Source organism: Oncorhynchus kisutch, linkage group LG6, assembly GCF_002021735.2.
Source record: "Oncorhynchus kisutch isolate 150728-3 linkage group LG6, Okis_V2, whole genome shotgun sequence".
Classification (NCBI taxonomy): domain Eukaryota; kingdom Metazoa; phylum Chordata; class Actinopteri; order Salmoniformes; family Salmonidae; genus Oncorhynchus; species Oncorhynchus kisutch.
In genome coordinates this window covers 71038341-71060765 of record NC_034179.2, presented here as the reverse complement: position 1 = coordinate 71060765, position 22425 = coordinate 71038341, and the positions used below count along the sequence as shown (strand labels likewise).

The following is a 22425-nucleotide window of genomic DNA, read 5'->3' as shown; positions in this document are numbered from 1 at the left end:
TGCGCAGGTACGACCCAACACACTGACCATCAGTGAAACATCGACACTGATCCAACATCACAGGTACATGAACAATGTTTAACTCAGAGCCTGCATTGTCTAGCCACAGCCCACCAGCACTGACCACATAACGGCCGATATACAGACGTTACTGGCATCGCCTGACACTGGCTGTGTTTGTGTGGTCAGGCAAGTGAACGAGGGCGTGTGGAAGAAGCAGGAGGACTTCCCCAAGCACAGCAGTGAGGACTTCCGTAAGAGTTCTGACTTTGACATGCCCACCAGCCCCCCTCTCAACCTCAGTGACCTGAGGGGCGGCAGCAGCCTGTCTAACTGGAGCCCCCACTCCAGCCACAGCCATAGTCACAGTCATGGTCATGGACCCAGCCACCCCTCCTCTGGCCCTCACAGGGACAATCATCCCCCTGTGCCTCACAAGGGCCGGGCCCTGGAAGAGCTGGCCAACCGCGCTGCCGCTGATAAGGCTGTGTCTGTGGAGGTTCGACTGGTAAGGAACCCTTCTGTTACTCCATTCTTGTGTTTAGTCTGTAGTTGTCCTAGTGTAACATTGGTATGATGATACGGTATGTATAGGTTTTGGAGGAGAGTGTGCGTAGGCATGAGTGAGTCTGCAAGTGTGGATGTCTGCACATGTGTGAGTGAGTGTCAGTGGATTCTGCTGAGGGGAGGACGGCTCATAATAAGAGCTGGAACGGAGCGAATGGAATGGTATCAAACACATGGAGACACATGTTTGATGTATTTTATACCATTCCACTGATTCTGCTCCAGTCATGACCACAAGCCCGTCCTCCCCAATTAAGGTGCCACCAACCTCCTGTGGTGAGTGTGTGTGTGTGTGTGTCTGCGTGTGTATACAATATCCCTCCCTGTGCTATATCTCTCTATGGTTCCCCCTCCCCAGGCAGCAGAGAGGGACTGGGAGGAGAAGCGGGCCAGTCTGACCCAGTACAGTGCTCAAGACATCAACCGTCTGCTGGAGGAGACCCAGGCTGAGCTGATGAAGGCCATCCCAGACCTGGACTTTGCCGCCAAGCAGATCAACAAGCCCTCCTCCAACACACCCTCCCAGTCTCAGACCCCCCAGAGTGGGGGAGGGACCACAGAGCACCGCCCTACCAAGCCCCAGCACGCCACACACAAGCTCTCGGGGAAGGAACCTGGCTCCAGACGTGGTTCTGGTAAGGATACATCAGACCTCTCCTCACCCAACAGAGGTAACAGTACTGCGTTGTTGTTTTTTTGATGTACTGATGGGAAGCAGTGTTTTGTCACATACTCAGCTCCTGAATGTGTCAGGGTTGGCTGTGGTGCCAGTATGAAGGTACTGTGTCCGGTATCTCTAACGGGTGCCCATGGTACTGCCCTGCCTGCCACAGATGCAGAGCAGCTGACAGTGACTCGCTATCGTACAGAGAAGCCCTCGAAGTCGCCCCCTCCCCCACCACCTCGACGCAGCTTCCCATCATCCCCGGCTGGCCTGATCACCCGCAGTGGAGAGACCCTTATCCCCGGCAAGAGCATGAAGGTGACAGAGCATGAGGCATGGATGTATATTCACACACACACGCACCTCCTGCCTAGTTTCTGATCTCCACTATGTATGTGTGTAAGTCGGAGGTGGAGGAGGCAGAAGCACAGAAGCCCTATGTGAAGCTGCGACGGACGGTGTCTGAAAACCTGCGTCCTGCGTCCACCCCTCCCACCATCGCCTCTGGAGACAAGGAGGAGGGAGAGGAGGACAAGATCGCTGCTGAACTGGAGGTACTGGTATACCAGCTTCGGAAATAGTGGATTAATAGTGTTTGCAGAGTTGATATAGTATTAGTAGAAGTGGTCCCTGAAGGATTTTAGGTAAGGGTGGACGGAATGGGAAATGTTGCTGAAAAACGGCACTTCCTCTGCTTCCCTAATTTTGCCCCTAATTTGGCCTAGAGCTTGTAGCTATATACACACACAAACACACACACACACACACTCACGACCGTTGTAGGCCTCATTAGCTGGCTGCTTGGTGTGTTAGAGAGGATGGTCAGGTCAAAGCAGCAGGTGCCATATGTCCTCCACACCCCAGGCCTCCTCATTGAGACAGAGAGTCCATTCACTGTGGGCCCAGATTACTGCTGATCACACAGCTTAATCACACACACACAGAGTGTCACCCAGAGCTCACAGACCAACCCAGCCTGGCCACGTGGACCCAAATGAAGTGTTGAGTTGTGTGTTTGTCTTTCTGATGCCCTGCTGGAAACAGTAAATTGGACTGATAATTCTTTTTTTTTACTGTCATTTTGATAGACCCGTTATAATAATTGATCTTGATATCATGGATAATTTATACTAATTTAACCATTATTTACATTATTTCAACCTCCCCTCCCTCCTACCCTTCCCCTGGCCAGCTGTTTCAGAGAACACCCCTCAGGCTCAGCCACCCCCCTCCCCTGTCCCTGCCCAGTGTCCCCCACAGCAGGACCAGCGTGCCCCCCTCCAGCCTTGACCTATGGCCCCCAGGGGCCCCGGGCACCAAGGTAACGCCCTCCCTGACCTCACGAGGGCTTGTGTGGACTGCTGCTTCCTGAGACTGCCCTCACCTTCCTCCTCGAACTAACACTTCCACCCTTCTATCCCCTCCCTGAAATACACACTCCCATGTTCCATCCCTGATCTCTACACCCCCTCCCAGAGTACACAGTCCCATCCTCACCTTTTATCTCTACCTGCAGAGTGCTCTCCACAGGGTCTCCTGTCAAACACAGCAGCTGGTCACCAGCACACAGAATGTACACTGACCGTATTCTGCTTGGTGCTGTAGGGAAAGTAAAGGAGTTTGTACTATTGTTTTAAATGTAGCCCTTTGGTCCAGCACTCCCCTTGTTCTACACTACCAGCACACACCCCTAAACACACTGTCTCCAGACGACACACACACCCTATACCAACACACACTCACTCCCTGATGGAGTGATCACTCTTCCTTACACACAAACACTCCTGTGACTAGTCACTCTCTGTGTTGGTTGCAGTGCTCTGAAGTGCATGGATGTGCGTGTGTGTGTTAGAGTGTGCCAGTGTGTGCGTGTGCGTGTGTGTGTGTGAGCAGTTGTGAAACTCTACACTGTGTCTACCAGCTGTCTAGAGCATCGTTGGACCGCTCTGGCCTACAGTGGAAGCAGGGCAGCTCAGACTGCACTGCCAGCATACTGGCATCACACTCACAGGTTAGTGTCCTAATGAACCAGTCAATTACCATTACACTGTTTAGAAAACAATCCTATTTTATCTTATTGAATGTATGTTGGACTATTACTTCTAATCACCCATTTTGTTTAACAGGCACAGAGCACGGCCCTTCCTGGTCCATCCTTCTCTCCTGTCCCCCGGATTGTGCTGACAGAGTGTGTGTCAGTTTCACTCTCTCCCTCAGAAGGCTTTGTCAGAGACTTGACACAGGACCATCAGATGTCCCCAACAGTGGACCAGTCCCAGAGCCAGACTGTTCCTCCCCAGACAGTCCCCCGGATCCAGGAGGTCTCTAAGGGGAAGGATCCCGTCAGCCAGCCCCAGAGGAAGCCCTCTCGGCGGGGGGAGCTGAGAATCCTGGACTCCTTTGAGAAGGAGGAAGAGAGGGAGGAGAGAGAAGAGCTGTCCTTGGTGCTGACTGAGCTGGGGGTGATGGTGATGTCACCCTCGGAGGCCCAGAAGCTCAGCAGGACCTGGGGAGAGGCTCTACAGACACTCACCATCCCACCTCAGCCTTTAGAGGAAAGCACGGAAACCCGTCTGTGTGGGGCTCCACTACTGGTACTCTTCAGGGAGACTGTGACGGTCAGAGAGGCCTACAGGAAGCTGCAGTTACTGCTGGGCAGGGAGGAAGACACAGGGTCAACCAAGGTGGACCCCAAGCCCAGAGCAGGATCTTCTCACTGCAGCCTGAGCAGCAGCCTCGGTACCCTGGGTTCCAGGATAACTCTCGCCCCTGAGCAGCAGGACTCTCTGAGAGAGGTTCTGAGAAGAGGGGTGGAGACAGGGGCCAGGAACCTGAAACTCCCTCACAGCACTGGAACAAAGAGCATTCTAGCCACCCTTCCAGAGCCCAGTCAGGACTCTGCAGAAGCAGCAGTGAAACCCAAAGGGTTTGCAGGTTGTAAGGAGAGCCAGGCCAGGGAAGAACAGGGACTGAACCCCTGGAAGCAGGGAGAGGACATTAGGAGCAGCACCTACAGCAGGCTGGACAGCCTGGATGAAACCATCCGTGAGCTGGAGAACACCCTGCTGGAGCTTAGTGGCCACCCCACCACAGTGCATCTCTCCAACCGCACACTCCCCACTGACACTTCCTTGTCAGAGGCTCCAGCCCCAGCCCAGATGCCTGGCACCAGCACCTCAGAGACCAAGAAGCCCCCAGTCCCACCCAAGCCCAAACCCTCCTACACTCCTGCCACGATGACCAAGGTCTATAACATGCACCCCTGCATAGACTCTGCTCTTTAGAGGGAATGCACTCACTTCTCTCTATCCTCTTCTGTCTTTTTGGCTTTAAGTGTTGGGGTTGCTGTTTCTGCTGAAGCTGAGGCTTTATCTCGTCTTCCTCCTATTGACTTCAGAGGGAATCTGACTGCACATAACACACCAACCTCACATGGAGTTATACCTCACACCTCCGTTGAACCACTCAACTTGCCAATTCCCACATAGAAGTAATCTGTCGTCTGCTCCCTGTGAAAACGGGTAGATTTTGTCAGTCCAAACAATGTTTTAAATCCTGAAGGCTTTAAATCTTTAATCTGTTCAACTCCAAGAGGCCTGCAGCAGATGCTCTCCTTCTCTGTACTGTGATTAGTTATGTGGGGCTACTGTCCACTTGGAGACGGGCTGTTCATTGTCTTTTCATTGATCCTCTGTTTCTACTCTGTAAACCAGGGCAAGTCCAATCTCTGCTGCAATAAACTGTCATTTCTCTTTCTCTCCCCTCTTGATTTCCCCCCTCTCTTCACGTCTTTGTCTTTGTCTTGTCTTTGTCCTTCGCTACTTCTCTCGTCTCTGTAATCAATTACCAGTTACCTGCATCCTACTATTATGGCTTTACCTTGAACTTTCTTTCGGCTTATCGACAAACTAAATGTTGAAACTTGTTTACAAATTGGTCTGAAACTGAATACAGACACACACTGTTGTTTTCATTATCCCATAGTAAATCATTAGCATAGGGCAGACCAGACCTCGGAGGGCTCATTGCATGCTGGGAGTCGGAGTTTGTCATTTCACCTTTAGGTCAACTCTCCTTGTAAAGCTCCCAAAATGAAATACATGGTTGAATAATGATGATAGATAGAGAGTTAGAGATAGACAGGCGAAGAGGTAGACTGTAGCATGGACCACCATGTTGTTTCAGTGTGTACATGGACTTTCATTCAGTCCAACTGCAGTGGAGTGCCAAGCTACAGTGGGGCTGACTGTCAGGGACTGTTTCTCCTCTCGGCCGTTCAGCTGGAGAAACAGCTTCCGTGGGCTTGACGTGGGGTTTCGTGTGGAGTTGCAGCGTTTTCACGCCTTGTTGCATCGCCCTTAGCACTGTAACCACCACTGCCTTTGACTGGGTCTCATTAGGCCAATCAGATCCTTCACCCAGGTTCCCTACTCTACCCCTGAATGATTCATATTAGCATACCATACTGGGCGCTCCGTCTCCTGTAATCATATGCACTGCCTTTCCTATTAGCCCATGTGCGTGTGTGGAGGAGGTTGGGGAGTAGATAGGATGTGTGTTGGAGTGAGTGAGTGCATATTTACTTTTTGCATATTAGAGGCAGAGAAAATGGTTGAGCCGACTACATCGTATGATGGAGCCCCTGGTGCAGCCACGCTACGCAAACACCACTTTGAATTTTCCATTTCCATATTCACCTGTTTGTCAGATCTTCTGCAGCCAGTGTGTAATGATGTATAGAAAGTCAGTGGGGCGGATAGCAGGGAGGTGTTTCAGCGAGGGCTAGAGTGAGGACCCTGATCTTAGGGCTTTCAGCAGCCGGCGGGGGTACTGGGTGAGAGCTTCTATTGAGTTGGTATATGTCTGATTAAAAGGAATGAAATGTAAATCTGTTCGTCCTCTGTGACACTAATACTCACATCTCTCCCCTCTTCTCCTCTCCTTGTCTCCTTCTCCAGGGAGGCAACAGCTCTTCAGCTGTGGGTAAAGTCCACTCCTCGGCTGCCTCTCGACTGAAGCACCTGCAGCAGAGCAGCACAGAGAAGACCAAAACTGGCAAGAGGGAAGACTTCCTCAAGGGCCAGCAGCAGGTACTGTATTCTAGTGAGACTGATCATCTACTACTGACTGCCCCTACCTAACTGACCCCACACCTCAATCTTCTGCACAAGGTAGCCTATTCCACTGTTGTACTAGTGTACCTCCATATCTTGGTGTGACTTCTTAGTCCATAGACTGTCGATGGATTAGCCAGAGCCACTAGTACTACTAGGGTCCTGTTTGATAAAGGGGATATAGATAGTGTATGGAATAGATAGTGTAGTGCACCAGGGCATCTGAAGGTTTTGGAGGATGTTGGGTTATAAGTTGGGAGATGCAAGGGGACCCAGGGGAGACGGGGAAATGGAACTGATCAGCCGTGTCAGAACAAAGTCATGCTGAGAGAGAACTTTCTTCTCTGGTGCAGGCAGGAGTCATGTCAATGAAATAAGCTTTAATGTCAATGTTACTTGAAAAATACCAGAGCACTGAAGTGCACCTAAACCCCCTCTACATGCTAAAAATACTTTGATTGGGAATTCAGAGAGGGAGCCATTCATGTGAATCAAGAGAGAGAGGTGTGTGTGTGTGTGTGTGTGTGTGTGTGTGTGTGTGTGTGTGTGTGTGTGTGTGTGTGTGTGTGTGTGTGTGTGTGTGTGTGTGTGTGTGTGTGTGTGTGTGTGTGTGTGTGTGTGTGTGTGTGTGTGTGTGTGTGTGTGTGTGAGTGAGAGAGTTTTAAAAATTATTTTTAAATCATCTTTATTGGGTCTGGGAGTCCACAACACAATAAATTCTAATACAAAACCATAGTTACACATCAATTAAAAGCACAACTCCAAATCCTCCTCCACAGTAACTAAACACAACAGCCTCTGAATACCCCATATACTCATAAACAGATCAATATTGTTGACAAGTTTATAATAGGCAAACTCAACCCTCAGTCTCGCTGCCAACATTCCCTCCAGCATTCCCACCACATCCACAGACCCCTGTCCCCGAATACTGTTCTTTCGGGTCTTCCATATCTCTAATTTTGCAGCCCCTAACACAAAATTAAGCAACACAACTACACCCTTTTGACTATACCTGTACTTTGGCCCCAATATATACAGTTGGGAAGGGACCAGCTAGAACCGTCACTGTACAACAGTCTCTGAGCTGCTTGAAGCCGGAAAGCCATGATCCTAGAGGAAATCTCCACCAGGCCTTGGCCACCCTCGTGCAGTGGCAGGTACAGGGCTGCAGCTTTAATCCAGTGTTGTCCAGACCAGCAGAAATTTACAAGGGTCCTCTGAAGCTCTTGTACCAGACCCTTTGGTGGCTGCAACATCATTAGTCTGTGCCACAGGGTAGAGGCAGCAAGATTATTAGCTACCAGGACCCGTCCCCTATAAGACAGCTGGGGCAGCACCCATTTACATCTTGACAGTCTGGCACACACTTTCTCCACTACACCCTCCCAGTTCTTTTTCTGAAAGACATCGGAGCCTAGAAAAAAAACCCAAAGTCTTCATCCCATCTCTGCCCCACTGAAGCCCCCTGGTAACCGTGGAGTGGACCCCATCTGAAGATGACCTGTCCACAGAGCTTCACTCTTTCCCCAATTGACTCTAGCTGAGGAGGCCCCCTCATACACCTTTAAAGTGTTTGAGAGAACCTTAACATCCCCCCCTGTAATAAAAACTGTCACGTCATCTGCATACGCAGACAGTGCGACCCTTTCATTACACCTGGCACAGAGAAACCAGTAAGCTTCGCTCTTAAATAACAAAGCATTGGTTCAATCACCAGACTAAATAAATTCCCTGAAATTGGGCATCCCTGCCTGATGCCCCTTTGGACAGGGATGGTGCAACTCAAACCACCCCCCACCTTCACCATACACGAGGCCCCAGCATACAGTAAATTCATCCAAGACAAAAAAACATCCCCAAACCCAAAGGCTTTCATCGTTTTAAACAAGTACTGTGGTCCACACGATCAAAAGCCCTCTCCTGATCCAAAGAAAGTAAACCCACATTTACATCAGACAGTTTACAAATGTCTAAAACATCTCTTATCAGAAACAAGTTATCAACGATAGAGCGATCAGGTACACAGTAGGACTGGTCCTTGTGGACCAACAATCCCAGATACTCTTTCAACCAGTTTGAGAGACATTAAGAAACAATTTTGTATTCTGCGCACAGCAAAGCAACAGGTTTCCAATTTTTAATGAGAGCCAAATCCCCCTTTTTGTCAACAGTGAAAGCACCACACGTTGACAGGATACAGGAAGAGAACCCTCATGAAAGGATTCACACACCACTTCATAAAAATCCTCTACAATAGACCCCCAAAAGTGCTTATGAAACTCAGATGGTAAACCATCAATGCCTGGGGCTCGGCCTGTTGAGAGCTGCATAACTGCTGTGGACAGCTCTTGCAGTGTAATGTCAGAGTCCAATGCGACTCTCTGCTCAGGTCCCAATTGAGGAAGACCGTGTAACAACTGTTCAGTACACAGAGAGTCACAATCCTCCGACTTATAGAGGGCCGAGTAGAAATCCACGGCATGTTGATGCATTTCACTGTCATCCGTGGTCACCTTCCCACCAGGGAGACGAAGGCAGACCATCTGTTTACGTTGCAATGTCGACTGTCCTAGTTAATTTTTTTAAGCGCTAGGAGAATCCATATCCTTGAGGGAAGCGAAACGAGACCTAATCAAGGCACCCTTCACTCTTTCATGCAGAAACGACCTCGGTTCATGTCTCTTGTCCTGTAAGTTCATGACTAGTCCAGGGTCGTTCTGAGTGAACAGCTTCAATTCAATAGACTTGATGGCCTGTTCAAGGGCCTTGATTGGTGGGAGGCCTTCCCAACCTCCCACCATCGTCTCAAGGAATCAAAATTCCCTTTTGTAACCCTCCATTATTCCCAAAACAACACAAACCTTTCACAAAACATGACATCATGTAACAATTTAACATTAAAATACCAGTAAGGTGATGACCTTCATGAACAGGACAAGTGAATATCAACAGTAACAATATGATGATCAGAGAAACCCACAGTAGTAATGGCACACCTTCCAACCCTACTACAGTAGTGTTCAGATACATACAACCTGTCTAACCTTCCAACCCTACAACAGTATTGCTCAGATACTTACAACCTGTCTAACCTTGCTGCACTGACACGACCTTCATTAACTTTTAGCCATGTGTACTGCTTAACTTTTGCATTCCTTACTCTCCACACAGAAGAAAGCTCAAACTCAGTTAATAGTCCAGACAGGCAAGTGGCTGACCGCAGGTGAGGTTCTTCAGCGGTGCGATCAACTGTACAGTTCCAGTTCCCCCCTAAAACCATACACCCCTCTTGGTCACACTGTCTTAAGGTTTCCTTTATTTGATCAAATACAGCAATACGCTCTGTACTCTTATTAGGAGCATAAACATAAAAAAGAAAAAAGAAAAAGAAAAACATAACATCCACCTTGACAGTCACTCCTAAACCTGAGGAAAACAAGATTGCCACCCCAGCACTGAAATTAGCACCATGACTGAGTATATGCTGCCCCTCCCACCACATACCCCAGTCAACCTCATTTCCCTCATCACTATGTGTCTCCTGTAGGAAAACTACATGAAGCCTTTTCTGTTTTATTACTTCTAATACCCAAGCCCTCTTATTCCTGTCCCTTCCCCCATTCATATTGAGAGAGCCTACCCTTAGTGCCTCCATATAGAAAAGAGAAAAGAAAAGCAGAAGAAACCACAGAGAAACCAACGAGAAAAAATACACCCTATGAAGCATGATCATCATCATTATTTTAATCTTCTCTTATTAACCTGACCACGTTTCCCACCACCTTTTGCTGCTGTGACAGCAGTAACAAATTTCCTCAAGCGAAACAGCTTCTTCTCACTCAATTGGTCTAACCCCACTGTCTTCTGTAACATCACAGCTGACCTCACAAATTTATCAACGTCAAAATAATCTGCCAATTTGACAGATTTCCCAAAAGTCTGATCCAGAAACCCATTTACCTCCTCTAGATCGTAAATTGAGTCCTCACCAGCTGCTATCATATCAAAAGAGATATCCATATCCTTCTCCTGATCCTCAGCTGAGACCACAGACAACTGACTCCCCTCTACCACACCCCTTTCAACACTCCCCACTTGCACCTCATCATTCGTACCAGGCATCTCCTCCACTACCTGGGAGACTAGCCCCACCTGAACCTCATTACTCATAGTGGGCATCTCCTCCACTACCTGGGAGCCTAGCCCCACATGAACCCCAGCACTCGTAGTGGGCATCTCCTCCACTACCTGGGAGACTAGCCCCACCTGAACCTCATTACTCATAGTGGACATCTCCTCCACTACCTGGGAGCCTAGCTCCACATGAACCACAGCACTCGTAGTGGGCATCTCCTCCACTACCTGGGAGCCTAGCTCCACATGAACTCCTTCCTGTACCCCATTACTCATAGTGGGCATCTCCTCCACTACCTGGGAGCCTAGCTCCACATGAACCCCCTCCTGTACCCCATTACTCATAGTGGGCATCTCCTCCACTCCCTGGGAGCCTAGCTCCACATGAACCCCCTCCTTTACCCCAGCACTCGTACTGGGCACCTGCTCACTAATCTGAGGAACTGGCTCTTCAGATACATCCTTAACTTCTACAACAATATTTTTCTGCTGCATAACATTTCCCTCTAATACAAGTTGCAACTCCGGATAACTTGTTCCTCAGCAACTGGTGCTTGTGGCTGTTCTACCGCTATCGATGACCACCTGCGCCCCTCCCTCTGCCTTCTCCCTTTTCGGGCAAACATGTCGCTTATGACCAACATCCCCACACTCAAAACACCGTTGACTACCCGTACTAACATAAGCCATATACATTCTATTGTCATACTTGATTTTAAACGATAACTCCAAAGTCTGCTCCGGTGAGTCCAAAAACATAAACACCTGTCGCCGAAATGACATAACCTGTTTCAACACCGGGTGTTTGCAACCCAACGGGACAACCTTAATTGAACTGGCGAACTTCCCAAAGCGCAATAACTCGCGCTCCAATAGCTCATTTGGAATAAACGGTGGTACATTTGAAATCGTTACCCTTGTTGACAGAGAAAAAAAGTGGTGTTACTTGAATAAACATTCCTTTAAGAAGTACACCATGCTCAACCATACAATCAACCAGACACTCTTCTTTAAGAAGTACACCATGCTCAACCATACAATCAACCAGACACTCTTCTTTAAGAAGTACACCATGCTCAACCATCCGATCAACCAGACACTCTTCTTTAAGAAGTACACCATGCTCAACCATCCGATCAACCAGACACTCTTCTTTAAGAAGTACACCATGCTCAACCATCCGATCAACCAGACACTCTTCTTTAAGAAGTACACCATGCTCAACCATCCGATCAACCAGACACTCTTCTTTAAGAAGTACACCATGCTCAACCATCCGATCAACCAGACACTCTTCTTTAAGAAGTACACCATGCTCAACCATCTGATCAACCAGACACTCTTCTTTAAGAAATACCACCGCGCCAAAATCAGGGTAATTTCGATACGAAAAACAAAATACTTAATTCTACCACAACAAAAATAATAACCTTAATCATGCACAGAAGAAAACCAAAAAATGCCACCAAGAAATAGCAAACCGAAAGAAAGTTGTGAATATCTAACTCTCCACAACACACGACTCCTTCACTCAAACAATTCCCAGCATGTACCAACCACTCCCAGCATGCAGAGAGAGAGAGAAGCCAATTAAGCCATTTGAATTGAAGAGAGAGAGCGCGTATGAGAGAGAGAGAGAGAGAGAGAGGGCTGGGCAGAGAAAGATGTAGGGAGAGACCGAGAGAGAGATGCATATATAATATATAGAGAGAATGTGTTATGAGACTGGGCTGACTAGTAGCTATGTAGGTAAACATCTCCCAATGTAGGCTGAGGCAAATCAGTAACCAGTTGTGTCAGTGCAATCACTGATTATTCAATATGAAGAGCTCAGTGCTTCCCCCAGTGTGCTCCCTTCAGCTGTCACTCGCTTTCTCTCTCTTCCTGCGTTTTATTCATCACTCCTTCCTTACTGCCCAATCTTTTTCATCCTTATTATTTATTGTTCTTTCAATTTGGCTGTCTCTCTTTTCCCACCTGTCTTTCTCTCTCTCCCCCTGTGTCTCTCTTTTCCCACCTTTATCTTTCTCTCTCTCCCCCTGTGTCTCTCTTTTCCCACCTTTATCTTTCTCTCTCTCCCCCTGTGTCTCTCTTTTCCCACCTGTCTTTCTCTCTCCCCCCCTGTGTCTCTCTTTTCCCACCTGTCTTTCTCTCTCCCCCTGTGTCTCTCTTTTCCCACCTGTCTTTCTCTCTCTCCCCCTGTGTCTCTTTTTCCACCTCTGTCTTTCTCTCTCTCCCCCTGTGTCTCTCTTTTCCCACCTGTCTTTCTCTCTCTCCCTGTGTGTCTCTTGTTCCCTCCCTCTTCTTCCCTGTTTTTGGAAAGCTGTAGGGGTGGAGTGGCCTCCTTCCAGCCCACATTATTTCAGTATGAGGACACAGGATCTCAGCGTGCTCCCTTTGTCCACAGACTGTTGCAAATAATTACACTGAAAATAGGCTGTGTGAAAACACTATCCCCTCGCCCAAAGGAAAGACACCCAAAACAATCTCTCTCAGAGTCGGCACCAGGCCATAAGTTAAGATAGCACCAACAACAACAGTAACAAAGACATTACTAAACCCATACTCAATGACTGACAGTAGGCTGTTTGTATTGACATAACATGCCATGGATGTCGGTCTTATCTCATTACTCCACCTCAAGTTATAAGTTAGTTTCCCCACTCTCATAGAGTTATAAGTTAGTTTCCCCACTCTCATAGAGTTATAAGTTAGTAGCCCCACTCCCATAGAGTTGTAAGTTAGTAGCCCTACTCCCATAGAGTTGTAAGTTAGTTTCCCCACCCCCATAGAGTTGTAAGTTAGTAGCCCTACTCCCATAGAGTTGTAAGTTAGTTTCCCCACTCCCATTGAGTTGTAAGTTAGTAGCCCTACTCCCATAGAGTTGTAAGTTAGTAGCCCTACTCCCATAGAGTTGTAAGTTAGTAGCCCTACTCCTATAGAGTTGTAAGTTAGTAGCCCCACTCCTATAGAGTTGTAAGTTAGTAGCCCCACTCCTATAGAGTTGTAAGTTAGAGTTAGTAGCCCCACTCCTATAGAGTTGTAAGTTAGTAGCCCCACTCCTATAGAGTTGTAAATTAGTAGCCCCACTCCTATAGAGTTGTAAGTTAGTAGCCCACTCCTATAGAGTTGTAAGTTAGTAGCCCCACCCCCATTGAGTTGTAAGTTAGTAGCCCCACTCCCATAGAGTTGTAAGTTAGTTTCCCCACTCCCATAGAGTTGTAAGTTAGTAGCCCCACTCCCATAGAGTTATAAGTTAGTAGCCCCACCCCCATAGAGTTGTAAGTTAGTTTCCCCACCCCCATAGAGTTGTAAGTTAGTAGCCCCACCCCATAGAGTTGTAAGTTAGTAGCCCCACTCCCATAGAGTTGTAAGTTAGTAGCCCCACTCCCATAGAGTTGTAAGTTAGTTTCCCCACCCCCATAGAGTTGTAAGTTAGTAGCCCCACCCCCATAGAGTTGTAAGTTAGTAGCCCCACTCCCATAGAGTTGTAAGTTAGTAGCCCCACCCCCATAGAGTTGTAATTTAGTTTCCCCACTCTCATAGAGTTGTAAGTTAGTAGCCCCACCCCCATAGAGTTGTAATTTAGTTTCCCCACTCTCATAGAGTTGTAATTTAGTTTCCCCACTCCTATAGAGTTGTAAGTTAGTAGCCCCACCCCCATAGAGTTGTAATTTAGTTTCCCCACTCTCATAGAGTTGTAATTTAGTTTCCCCACTCCTATAGAGTTGTAATTTAGTTTCCCCACTCTCATAGAGTTGTAAGTTAGTTTCCCCACTCCCATTGAGTTGTAAGTTAGTCGCCCCACTCCTATAGAGTTATAAGTTAGTAGCCCCACTCCTATAGAGTTGTAAGTTAGTTTCCCCACCCCCATAGAGTTGTAAGTTAGTAGCCCCACCCCCATAGAGTTGTAAGTTAGTTTCTCCACTCTCATAGAGTTGTGAGTTAGTAGCCCCACTCTCTACTGATGGTGTTGTTTTGACTCACACCCACCCAGACATGCCCACCATGGGTGTCATTTCTACTGGAGCCACAGCTGAAGGTAAAGAGATCTCTTCTCCCCAGAGATGACCCCTGACCCCAAACTCTTACATTGACCCTCTCTCTCTCTGGTCATCACGCTTTCCTTTAATCTTCCTATCCTTTCTCTGTTTGTCTCTTTTCTGCTTATATCCTCAGTGGTGTTATGAATTGACGTTATCGGTGGTGCGAAAGCTTTCATATTTGCGTTATCTGTCTGTACTGTGTGTGTGTGTGTGTGTGTGTGTGTGTGTGTGTGTGTGTGTGTGTGTGTGTGTGTGTGTGTGTGTGTGTGTGTGTGTGTGTGTGTGTGTGTGTGTGTGTGTGAGACTGAACAGTGCATTGTGAGATGATACTCAGTGCCGTTGTGCCGCTTGTTATTAGGCACTGCTACAGTACCAGGAGACGTCAGAGCCATCCAGGCATGAGAGGATTTTTTAAATCACTGAGCTGTTATAAGAACAGACAGTTCAAAGCCACCATTTCGGTTCGTTGGCCTTGGCGCAGATCAAGGAGGCCATGACAATGTGAATCCTTTTCATACCACAATCCTCGATTTCCATTTCCCATTTCGCTTCTTATTACTTCTGGCTGTGAAGCAGGCTAGTGTGTGTGGGGGGGGGGGGGGGGACGACGACGACGACGACAGTCCCACGACACAGTCTTTTGGCAGGCAGCTCTGAGCTTCTGGAGATGAGAGGAGGCTATCTTACTGCACTAACAGAGCGGAATAAATGTTGCGGTAGACAGGCTTGAGAGAGAGGAGAGAGAGGGTGTCCTCAGGCAGAAGGAACAGCCCCTCTCTCTGGGAGCAGACAGCAGCAGCCAACAGAGCAGGTTAAAGCCTCACAGGCCACATAACACGCACCTGCTGTCCGACCAACCACACAGACCAAATCCCCTCTGTCTCCACACTAACACCCTCCAACCAATCAACATGCAGGGCAGAGTAGAAACCTCTCAGAAATAGTGGGTTGCCTTGTGGAAGAGAACTTTTGACATATTTATGTACAAGAGTTATTCAAGAGCAAATGATTTGCAATCCTGGTTTTAATCAAAGTCACCTCTAAATAAACAATGGCCTTTGATATAAAACCTGGTATTTCTCTCTCCCAGTGTCTGTCTGACTGATGATACAGAGTTGGGATAGTCACATCAGACTCTTCCTCTTCCTCTTATCCCCCAGCCACAAGCACTGATGACACCTGTGCCAGCATTCAGTCTCTCTCATAGAGGAAGGCTGGAGGCGAGTGTCAGTGCCAGGGCATGGGCAGGAGACAGGCAGTGCCAAACGCTAACAGAGCTATGCCAGAGCACGGGTGTGTGAGGTTCCCCTACTCTGTGATCAGTCCTACTTCGGAAACCAGTGGTTTCCCGGCATAGCTCTGTTAGCGTTTGGCACTGCCTGTCTCCTGCCCATGCCCTGGCACTGACACTCGCCTCCAGCCTTCCTCTATGAGAGAGACTGAATGCTGGCACACTGCATTTACAGAGAATACACCCCCTATACGGTATAATGTGTACAGCGTTACCACAATGTCTCACTGCCAACACAGTGTCATCTACTGGTGTACTCTAGCATCACACAAAGGGGAAAATGCGTGATGCTGTTCATTTAATGTGTTTTGCATTTTTAATGACTCGGACAGCCATTAAAAAAACGGTCAAAACCGTAACGGACAACAGCAGTGTAACCCCTGTACACTTCTGTTACATTTTCACTTCAGACTGTTGGTATCATAATACAAAAAAAAGAATGTATTGTCTCATTCTGTGTATTTGGCGCTCTTGGCTAGCATCAACATTAGCTGATACTAACCTGAATTTCCTGTGTTTGTCTCTTGTTCTCATCTCACCCCTCCTCCCTCACCCCCCACCTCTCACCCCTCATCCCTCACCCCACCCTGCCTGTGCCTCTCAACACCACCTGTTCCTGGGGTGCCACCACCACCTCACCCACCACCCTGTCACCTGTGTGATCCTCCTGGGCCATCCTGTACCACCCGGCCCGCCCCTCCACCTGCGCCTCTGTGACCTCTGACCCTGCACAGTGAGGGACCAGCCCGTGCCTGTCCTCTCGAGACTCCTCCTCAGCACCAACCACCTGACTACAGAGCTGCATCTGACCCCCACCCCATCCCCTGCTACTCCTAGTCCATGCCCTTAAGCCCCCCTACCCTCTGTTGGCTTAACCTGGGTATTAGCAGTCTCTGACTCCTGTACCCTCTCATGTCCTACATTGACCCCACAATGCACAAGATATCTACCACTCTCCCCTTGGTGTGTTTGCGTGTGTGTTCTGTATGTTTGTGTGTGCGCATGTCTGTGTGAATGGAAGGGTGCTGTCGGGGACCACTACCAACTATATGACTGTACTCTCTTTTTTCATTTCTCTTTTTCCCCCTGAAACCTTTCCAATTTTCCCCAATTCTCCATGTTCCTCCTCCTGTTCCTCCTCTTCCTGGTCTGTCCCTGGGTCTGACCCATAGGCCCATGGGAACAGCAGCAGCAGTATTGAGCCCCTCCTGTCAGGCACCAAAGCTGCCAGTTTCTCCGGCCGCCTGTCCTCCTCCAGTTCGGCCTCGACTGTGTTCGCCCCGGGTCTGAGGAAGTATCCACAGGAGGGGGCGCTGTCTTCCCTGACAGTCTCCTCCAGCCAGGCCAAAGCACTGCTGGCCAGCCTGTCAGCCTCCAGCCTGTCAGCCGCCAGCCTATCAGCCTCCAGCCTGAGCGCCGAGGCCCTGCTCCTCTCCTCCACCTTCCGCCAACACCGCCTCCTCCGCGAGCAGCAGCGCGCCTCCTCCCTGCCCCTGCCCAACGGCCGCTCCTCCAACTCCACCACCACCTCAACCACCACCTCCTCTTCCTCCTCCTCCACCTCCCCCACCTCCACCACCTCCACCCCCTCCTCCTCGCCCTCCTCCCCAACCCCCCTGACCTCCCTCAACCTCTCCTCCATGGGGCTCAAGCCCAGCGGCCGCAGCCTGCAGTACTCCGGCTCCAACAGCTACAAGGAACGTGGCAGCAAGACCCTGCCTAAACCTGTCTCCCCTAGCAACTCACAGTGAAGTACAAGAGGGTGGTTGAGAGGAGGAGGAGGTGGAGGAAGAGGAGGAGCGCAATCAAAGCACCATCACATGCCAAAAATGAAGAGGAAAACAAACACACTAGCCCCGCCCTCTACCCTAGCCCTCAATTCCAAGAGTCACATGCAGCAACACATATTAGTGGGGAGTTCCCCAGAGTTGACTTTCTGAGTGTCACTTTGCTGCCCTTGGTCTCAGTCCAGAAGCCAGAATCTTCACATATCTATAATTATACAGTACAAGAGTTGATGGTGGTTCCTCTCTGGCTCTCCCACTCAGTAGTACTGACAGTTCCCCAGACCCCCAGAGAGAGAGCTCAAAGATGGACCTCGGCCTCCACTCCCTCCCACTGCCTTGTCTAGTCTGGTCTGATCCGGCCTAGTCTGGTCTGGTCCGGTCTGGTCTGGTCTGGGTGGACAGAAAAACAGTGCCAGTACATTATGAACCCTCAGTTTATCATCGCACCATTTGCCAAATCTTACTGGATGGAACCTAAGTGGAGTAGATGTGATATCTAGACTGTGACTTATATTATACAAAGTAGAGTTGCAATAATCAACGAGTACAGTACAGTAGCCGTGTGTGTTCAGAGCTATAGCAGTCTTATTCCATCACCTGGCACAATGTGAATCTGTAGAGAAAAACAAAGCTAAACCAAGGTGGTGGTTTCCATTCTGAGACCGTTTTCTGTTTGTTCCTTTCTTTATTTCAGACTTATTGCATCGCCTGTGTAGAAGTCGAAACTGGTGCTATAGTTCTCCCTGTTTTGTAAAGAGTTTACATGAATGAAACGGCTCCCATTCAATGTGACTGTACATTCCACTGTTTATCTAATGCTACATCCCTGGAGTGGCTTAAGGTTTCTTCTCTCCGGCATCTGATTCCGTTCTTACCCTCGTTCTCTATGGCCCCACTATTAACACAGCAGTTTGGCAATGGAAGAAAAGGCCAGGGAGCTGCTTTTGTTGAGGTCCTCTGGTTTGAGAGTCTGCGCACAATTGTATCGCCCACAATAGCACATTATAGGAACAGTAATGTGATGTTACAGTAGATCAGTTATTTAACGACTGAACTGGTGCAATGAAGAAGGGGGAAAAATAAAATATATTTAAACATTGAAATTGATCGTTAAAGAATGTAGAATGTGTAGACATGAATGTTGCACGACAATCAGGACGTATCCACAGTGGACGGGTTTTGCCTTGGACTGGAGTTCCCTGCTGCAGTGATTACACTCTGAACTCAACACACGCTCGCGTGACCAGGCACCGGCATACAGCAGTAGATGCACGCACAGTCTCCGACACGCCGGTGAGACGGAGATCCGCCAAACTGCTTATGAAAAGCACAGTCTCCAGTTGTTTTGAGTCAGAACTCTTGACTAGATTGCCCATTTCTCTATTTCATGACTGTGGAACCACTGATCATGAATTAACCCACACCGGTTTGATAATGCAGTCCTCTAGGTAGTGATCGATTTGAATGGTTAAAAGGAACCGAATGTTCGAGAGAGAGAAACGACGGCACAAATGAATTCCATTTCAATTCAATTCCCGGAGATGTGGACCAGCTGATTATTATTTAGCTGATAATTTACAAGACATGCGGCACAATGACTTTCATTTTGGCCTGTGTGTATTTTCAGCATTTGCTCGAGACAAAACCCACAATGAGTTTATCTGGACCTCCCCCGACACAGAAGCGGGCTTAGCCCACAGCTGTTGGTTTTGCAGTAGTAAGGTTGCCACTGGAAATGGCTGCTTTTGTTCTGTGATATATGTTACGGAGAATAATTCGGTTCATGTACGAAGGCAGCTCCAGGGTATATGAGTGTTCTCCCCATAAACCGGAGTGCTTACGCAGATCACTGGCTCCATTCCTCGCAGCTGACTTAAGAGCTTGGAAGTGTTATAAGGATAGAAACACACTTTCATCAAAGACGTGTCGATGGTTTCCCTGCTGTTAATCTTACGCCAGCAAACACTCTGAAGCTCTCTTTCTTCTGTGATGCGTCACCAAGGCGACCTAGGGGGTTATGGCCGTGTGTAGTCCTCGTTCATTCTTCAACTGTTCAGGAGACAAGTGCGTGAAATCGATTCTTTGTGGCATTGAGATGAAAACAATTGCTTGTGAAAGAGGCCGGTGTCAAGTGCAGACAGCTTGAGGTGGGGAGATTGGTTGTGGTTTTCATGTTTGAAGGCTAGTGTAATAACAAAGTGCTTTAACTCTTCTCTACTGGGTTCATGAGGTGTAAAAGGGCTGGTTAGACAGGTTTATCTGGACATCAATGTTTGACACCCTTTTGAATTTAAGAAGGCTATTATTTTTTGCAACTTGCTATCTGTGCTGTCCTTTGGGGGAGATGTGTCTATGAATCAAACCCTTCTTGGAAGAGGTTCCCACTGGACCTGTATGTCTGACTGCCATGGTACTGTTATAATTGCACAAAATGATCGATGTTGCAATTTCCCCATGAGAGAACAGAGTGGACCTATCTGCTGGAACCCTCTGGAACTTTGGTTTCATTGGAGACTCACCAAAATACTGTTCTTGTAGGCTTATTGCAGTACAGATCATGTGCACGTTTGTGTTTTTCAGGCCGAGGAACCTTGGTATGATGGCCCAAATCACATCAGCGGCTCCGACAACACATGGTTGTAAAGATCAGAACAAAGGGGTACATTTTGGCCCACACACACACCAGAGTGTGTCAGAATGTGGCCGTGGCATCGCAATAAGCACACCCTCTGTTCTGTCAGTGAGGAAACGGCAAGCTCACGGCGCAGCGAGTTAGTTAAGCCTCACGCTGGCTGCACTGTAGCGATGCAGGACTCAAGCCCTGGGTTTTATGAAGTGAAAGCCAAATGAAAGAAATTCACTTACTCATTCAACTCCACACTCAAATCCGTAACTCCCAGCGATGCTTTTGCGTCTGGCAGGGTGATGGGGAGGAAGTGCGGGAGGTCTTCACACTTCACTGCTTTTACACAGGAAAGTCCAAGATGAGAACCCCAAGACTGCGTGACAATGCTTTTTTGAGTCACCATAGCACGAGTGTTATTGGACAGGAGATTTCAATATGGCTGAGTCTTGGAGGGGTTTATTGGTCATGGGGATGAGGAGAGGAGAGTGGAAGCACTCGTAGTGAAAGCCCCTGGCAATCAGAGAGAGAGTTCATTGCAAACTTGAAATGAAAAGTAAAATAATTATACATATATAAATATATATTCGTTAAGATGTTTGTGTATGATATTAATATAATTGTGAAGAAAGTGTGACACATAGGTCTGGATTCAATTATTATAATGTACAATTTAAATCATCCTCTTTTGGGGATTTATATGAGTAGGCATTTTGTACAGTTTTCAATTCTTCAAGAGAGATAATGTAGTTCACATTAGCAAATTATTTATTCATAAGCAGAACATTTTTATATTGATTTGAAAATATTTATCTGTATAGAAGACAGGACAGGTATGTAATATACAGTGGAGCTCATTTTTAATTCTGGGATATTTTTATTAGCACTATTTTTAACAGTTGTGTGAGTTTCCTCTTTTGTTGGCCTGCTGGCCCATGCTACTGGTATGTTAAGGGAGAGGTTGCCCCTGAGCTGGTCCAGTACAATGTCTGCTCCCAGGCCTCCACTAGCTAACATTCATTTTGAGGTAAGAGGAGCTGTTCCTAGACCTGTTCTTAGGGGCGTGCCTTTTCTTTGTAACTTCTGTTGGTTTACTTAGTCCTCTTCTATTCTCTGTCCTAGTCTTTGTATTACATAGCGCTCCCTATACCTGACTGATGTGTTCTTCACCCTTGGCTAAAATGAATAGCCCATACTAGAAACCCCTATACTGGTATTACATCAGCATGGCCCAAAGTTATTAACGGAGAAGGATCTCAGCATTGAAACGTCATTTAGGTTTCAATGACAAACCAAGAGCCAGTAACGTGGATAGATATTGAACATTAGCTTTTTCTTCATCATCATAATCTTTGTCTATTGAGACGTGTTTGGTTCTGTTTTTAATAAATGAAAGAGACATATGTCTATTGTTTGACCTGCTGTCTGTGGTGTGTACAGAACTGTATGAGGTTCTGACATGAATGTGTGGATGTTCCAAAATCTTGGCATCGAGAAGAAAACAAAACAAAATGATATGTAAATAGACTGAGTAATTCCTAGAAAGTTCAACAAAATATTATGTCCAAAATGATGTTATATTCATTCAAAGATGATGGATTACAAAGGTATATTATAAAACAATGCATGAAATATCGTCAAGCAATCGCACGGTGCAGTTGAAAAGTGTTGTCTACATGTTTTCTTAAAAAACAGAGCGAGATAGAAAAAGCGGTGTACCACTTTCAAGGTTCACAACGGTAGAGAACCAGACCTTTTTACTTTGGATCTTTCTGTGACACAGGCATGCTCAGTCTCACTGTGATCAGTGATGCTACGGTGATGATGGCTAAGAGTGAGGAGTGTTCCCAACAATCCAGAACGATCCAGGGACGCTTCAACGCACCTTCACCAGAAAAACACACCAATTACGATCTCCCACTTGTAGAGTAGCGTGACATAATCAACAATACGAGAAAAAAAATTAGATCTATATAAATACCTACTGATACTGGACATTCTCATTTATCAATGCGGATGCCATGATATTCTGTGAGAAATGTGATTTTTCTTTTTTTTTCTGTGAGAAGACTGGCAGTTGAACCTGCTTCCTTTTGTACATACTTGCTGTGGTTGTGTGTCTAATAAAGTGCAGCTCTCTTGTGCAGTCGGAGTCCGGGTTTCGCTTTGTCGTAGACAGTAAGTTGATCTTCTCTC

The 22425-nt window shown here is 47.5% G+C and overlaps 1 protein-coding gene across 6 annotated transcripts in view; it reads left to right on the top strand.

Annotated features, from left to right (window-relative positions):
- Window positions 1-22375, top strand: part of srcin1a (SRC kinase signaling inhibitor 1a) — a 91484-nt gene extending 69109 nt beyond the window's left edge. For 5 of the 6 annotated variants that reach the window (XM_031827344.1, XM_031827348.1, XM_031827347.1 and 2 more), the window contains 8 exons: window positions 190-508; window positions 926-1202; window positions 1401-1549; window positions 1636-1785; window positions 3153-3242; window positions 3358-4476; window positions 6190-6321; window positions 16554-22375. In XM_031827344.1, the coding sequence (XP_031683204.1) occupies window positions 190-508; window positions 926-1202; window positions 1401-1549; window positions 1636-1785; window positions 3153-3242; window positions 3358-4476; window positions 6190-6321; window positions 16554-16556 (2239 nt within the window). In that variant the 3' untranslated portion in view covers window positions 16557-22375. The remainder of the gene's footprint in view (window positions 1-189; window positions 509-925; window positions 1203-1400; window positions 1550-1635; window positions 1786-3152; window positions 3243-3357; window positions 4477-6189; window positions 6322-16553) is intronic. The other variant, XM_031827349.1, reaches the window with a different exon arrangement.
- The last annotated feature ends 50 nt before the right edge of the window (window positions 22376-22425 follow it).